Source organism: Geospiza fortis, unplaced genomic scaffold (genome assembly GCF_000277835.1).
Source record: "Geospiza fortis unplaced genomic scaffold, GeoFor_1.0 scaffold344, whole genome shotgun sequence".
In the NCBI taxonomy this organism is placed as follows: domain Eukaryota; kingdom Metazoa; phylum Chordata; class Aves; order Passeriformes; family Thraupidae; genus Geospiza; species Geospiza fortis.
In genome coordinates this window covers 412,868-417,869 of record NW_005054584.1, presented here as the reverse complement: position 1 = coordinate 417,869, position 5,002 = coordinate 412,868, and the positions used below count along the sequence as shown (strand labels likewise).

Here is a 5,002-nt window from a genome sequence, read left to right as displayed (position 1 = left end):
TTACCCAGGAGAAGTCTAGCTAAAACCGAAGTGCCAGCTCTGCCTTATCTAGAGAACCAAGCAAGCCAGCGTGCCTGCTCGTCCTCCGCCTTCCTCGCCCGCGGGGGTCCATAGTGCGCTGCCGTGAGCTCCTTGGTGGTTGTACTTTGCTGTACTCTTGGGAATTCAAGGTAACTCTTCTACTGGTTTATCAGCCTTTACACAAGGGCTTAGGGAACGAGCTACTGTACCTGCTGGGACCTCTGCAAATCAAAGCCTTCACCCCATGCCGGCTGCACTTCGCAGGCTGGTGGAGGGTGTGTTGGACACAAAGCACAATGGTTGAAAGTAAATCTGCGTTTTTTTCAGCTTTATGTGAATAATTGCTGGATTTTCATTCAATCAAACTCTTTTTTCTAATATAAACCACTAAGGGCTCAATTCTTTAGCAAGATGCATTCGTGTCCAACTCTTGACTCTACAGCTGGATCTCACCAAACTGGTACAGACCGACCCAAGAGGTCACAGCGAGCGCGGCCATCACGGGGAAAGCCAACAGACACCCAACCCACCAGCTGTGTCCTTCCTCCTGCTCCTTTTCTAGCTGTCATGGTACTGGGGAGTCAGCAGCCGGGTCCCATCTGATGGGATCACATCCTGTGGTTGTGAAAACAGAGGGCTGCTTTGCTAAAAGACTTTGTCCCTTAGGGTGATGCTGTCCAGGGACGGCGGTGGGGAGGCAAGTCAGGGTGGGAATGGATGGGTGGGAAAGCCTCGTGCCCATAGAGCTGGGTCCCCACAGGTCTGCCTCGCTGTGCACTGCTCAGCCAGCCACTGAGAGCAGCTCTGTGTGCTACATAAAGTCCATTGTGCTGCTACACTGATAAGCCAGAGACTCGTGTGGACTCTGCCAGTACTGCCGGGCTCATCCCTGTCCAGCCTTTTCTTTGCCATAGTGTTGCATTCAGCGTTCCATCTCCTTTCTGTCTTCACATCCGAGAGGATCTGAGTTGGGTACAAACACGTCCACTACACCTGCCTTGTGCTTTGTACAACTGCCTGGTTGCCATCCTCTGAGACACTTGCTGGGAAGATCTTTAAGACACTTAAATTTTCCTTTAGCTTTTCTATAATTCAGATGTAAAGGACTTTCTCTCTGTACAGTATATTATCCAATGCATGTTCTGTTCTCTCTGATATATTGAACACCACACAGTTGTGATATTGTGCAGTGGGAAGAGCAGCCCCTGCCAACAGCAGAGGCCTTCGCCTCTCATCTCTAAGGAAAGAAGAAAACATATTTTTTCCTTTGCTGTATTTGCTTGAGCAGAGTTTTCTTGTCTGTACATGTGAGCTGTGAGATAGATGTGAAAAGTTCAAAAGAATGCATTCCCCCCCCTCAATGTATACAGATTGTAATCTGTACAATGAAAACTGTATGTATGAAAAAATGTACCTATTTATAAATGGTTAACACTTGGAAATGGTGTCTGGGCTGCTGTTTTTCCCACACTTGGGTCAGTGAAGGAGTGTTCTGATGCTTTTTGGTGTGGAAATGATGGTGGGTTGGGTCTCACAGTCACTGCATGGGGGTGGGGACAGAGACCTGGGAACCACCAGGAGCAGGAGGCGACAGAGGCAGCGCTACTGCTGCCGCCAGCAAAAGGTATATAATAATAGAGTGGATAATGATTATAACACCCAGTGCATGGCCAGACCCTGGAGATGGGCCCATGGGGTCCCTCACACAGCTACCACTGACAATCCCACCCCTCACACCCACCCACCCTCCCAGCCCCTCAGGCAGCTCCTCTCCCAGTTGCCCTCAGCCTGTGGGAACTCGAGGATACCCCAAAACTCTGATCTGAGGGGGCAGAGTCAGGAGGAGGACAGGGTTAGCTGCAAACATTTATTAGGTCAGGAGCATTTCACTGAGCAAACGCATCATGCGTGGGGAGAAAACACTTCAGACACGAAGCTGCTGAACATGCACAGGCACAGGGTCACCCCGAACCCCCAGGGAGCCCTTTAGGGGAGCGTCCCCCCCATGCTGAGGGAGAGGGGCTGCCAGTGAGTGGGACATCCCAGTGGTGGCAAACATCCCCTCTGCCCATCAGCACTGGGAACAGCCTGTAGGCTTTGGTCACAGTGCAGAAATCTCTGCTCCCACTCCGTCCCCAGAGCAGGGAGGAGGAAGAGCCCGGAGACCCCTCTCCTGTGCCCCTGCCAGCCCCTGCCCTGCCCACAGCACTGCCATTCCCACAGGCCAGGGATGGGTTCGGGGTCACCAGGGCCTGGGCAGGGCAGAGCTTAGGATGATTAAGGCCAAGCCAAGCTGAGTCCAGCAGGCAGCATTGCACCAACCACGTCCTTCCCCAGCTGTCCTCGTCACCCTGGGCTGGGCAGAGATGCAAACCACCAGGGACAGGGTGCACAGGAACATTTCAGACATCACAAGGAGCCCATGCTGGAGACCAGGAGCTGCAGATGTCACTGGCTGCCACCACCAGGACTCTCTCCCTCTGTCAGGGTCTTGAAGTCCATGGACAGGGCCAGCTCCTCTGCCAGTGGTGGGCGCTTCCACTCCTCCCGTGTCAGCACGTAGCCCACCACCAGCCCAAAGGCCACCAGCAGCACCCCCAGGGTGTTGGCCAGGATGCCCTCAGGCACAAAGTGGCTGTAGGAATCACTGCAGGGATAGAGAAGGATGCTCAAGCCTTAAGGGATGGGTGACCTATCCCTATCCTGCTGGGACGCCCTCCTCATCCTCATCCCCATCTGTAGCAGACTCTATGGGTCTTATCACCCATCCTCATCCTTCAGACACACACCATGGGAAAGGTGACCCACCTGATGTTGAATAGGAGCATCTCAGTAATGCCCAGCAAGCAGGAGGTGATGGAGAGGATGAAGAGGGTGATGCCAAAGAAGATGTGCTGGGGCTTGTACCACCCTCTCAGAGAGAAGGAGGCACCGGGGAAGAGAAAGAAACCACAGCCCAGGAACCACTGTGGGGACATGGGGATGTCACAGGTGCTGCAGAGCCCCTTCCCTGCCACGGGGGCCAGGGACTTCCCACCCCTTACCTGCAGGAGGTAGAGCACAAAGGTGGCCATCCCACACCAGGAGTGCAGGCTGTACATGTCAGGGATGCCCTTAGCCCGGTGGGACTCGAAGACAGCGATGATGCCTGCGGAGAAGAGCCCATCACCAGCAGGGCTGATCCTGCCCAGTCCACCCATCCCAGCCCAGCACCACCAGCAGGGCTGATCCTGCCCAGTCCACCCCTTCCATCCCAGCCCAGTCCACCACTCACCCACCAGGGCGATGACCAGGGCCAGGCCGTGGAGCAACGCGTGCAGTGCCTTGGTGGAGCGCTTGGCTTCATGCCTGAACACCCGGTACACCAGGAGAGCTGCACAGAGAGGGTGCCTGAGCATCCACAGGGCTCACCCAGCACTGCCCAGGGATGCTGCTGCACCTTCCCTGTGTCTTTTGTCACCGCTTTGTCCCCTTCATTCCCTGCCTGACCACAGCTGCAGGCTTTGGAGGCTGCAGCTGGGACAGGGCACGCGTTCCCCCTTTCTGCTCACCGTCACCTTGGAGGAACACCATGCCCAGCACCATGCAGAGCGGGTGGGCGTTGAACTGCAGGGGGCTGTGCCAGGCCATGCCGCCCCTGTAGCGGCCCAGCCAGGCACCTGTGGTGCCCAGGAGTGTCAGGCCCAGCAGCTGCGACACGGCCACGTACGCCGAGAGCCCGCTGGGGCTGGGGGGCGGCGGGGCCCCATCCATGGCAGCCTGCGGGGACAGAGAGGAGGGGGCAGGAAGCCACAGTGGCCCCAGGCAGGTCCCGGCTGGCCGAACCTGGGCTAAGGTCCGGCTCCGAGCAGCGTCCGTCACCTCTGCTCCACCCTCACCTGCCACGGAGCCGGAGCTTCCTGGTCCCGCTGCGTCACCCACACCTGGAGGTGGCTCCCGGCCGCCACGGCACACCCATCCCCGCGCTCCTGGACTCCTGTCCAATCCTCCTGCACCTCCTGCCTGCTCCTGTCCTTCTTCCCAACCCTCCTACCCCTGCCTAAGCCCTGCCTGCCTCATTCCTCCTGCCCCAGCCCTCCTGCAACAACCGCCCCTCCATCCTTACCCCTCCATCCTTGTAGTTCTGTGCCTGTCCCTGCCTCCATCCTTCTCATCCCCATCCCTCCATCCCCATCCCTCCCACTCCATGTCCATCCCAGGTCCCACCTTCACCCACTCCCAGACCCCCACAACAATCCCCAAACCCCGAGAGGGAGGAAGTGCAGGGGTAAGCAAGGGACCCCCTCCATGGTAAAAGCAATGGCCCCTGGGGACATGGGGCTGAGTGAACATCTGTGCTGGTGGGGGGGACACACACATGGTGTCACCCAACCACAGCTACACCAGAGACCCTTCCCACAGCCCCCACAACTCACCTGCTCTGTGCTTTGTGCTGGGTTATCCCTCAATGGATCAGAGCCACCTCTACCACTGTCACAGCCGCTCCTCCTCTTCCCTGGCACCTAGAGCCAGCAGGTCCAATGTCCCCCCTCTGTCCTGGCCCCTCTGCACTGTCTCTGGGGAGGAGCCCTCTGCCAGCTGTGGCAGACAGACCCACGATGCTGCCAGGACTGGGGGAGTGGGGAGAGGGGGAATGCATTAAGACCACGCACACACTTTATTCCCAGCCACCTTTATTGGATCAGCCAGATAAGTGGGTTAGGGGAATTGGTTTATCCCATTAAGTTGCACTGCAAAGGCCGCCTGTGTCCAGCCTCACTGCCTGGGGCCATGGGGTGCTCTGTGGGATGGGCAGGGGGACCAGGCTGGGGAGGGACAGTGAGAGGCACCAGCTCCCCCCATATCACAACAGCCTCCCCCAAACTCTCATCACACCGAGGGGCTGCTGGCACATCTGGGGATTGCAAATGGGGACCCATGGAGCCCTGTCCTGCCCTGCCACCAGATGCAAACATCTGGCCCTGCTGGCAGTCACACAGGG

General features: G+C 57.5%; 1 protein-coding gene across 1 annotated transcript; it reads right to left on the bottom strand.

Annotated features, from left to right (window-relative positions):
- Positions 1-2,134: 2,134 nt before the first annotated feature.
- Positions 2,135-4,631, bottom strand: LOC102032638 (cytochrome b561). Its single transcript, XM_031064373.1, has 6 exons — positions 4,437-4,631; positions 3,573-3,780; positions 3,296-3,394; positions 3,066-3,169; positions 2,830-2,987; positions 2,135-2,668 (listed from the first exon to the last, which is right to left on the bottom strand). The coding sequence occupies exons 2-6, from the start codon at positions 3,772-3,774 to the stop codon at positions 2,470-2,472; spliced, it is 762 nt and encodes a 253-aa protein (XP_030920233.1). The 5' UTR covers positions 3,775-3,780; positions 4,437-4,631; the 3' UTR covers positions 2,135-2,469.
- Between the last annotated feature and the right edge of the window lie 371 nt (positions 4,632-5,002).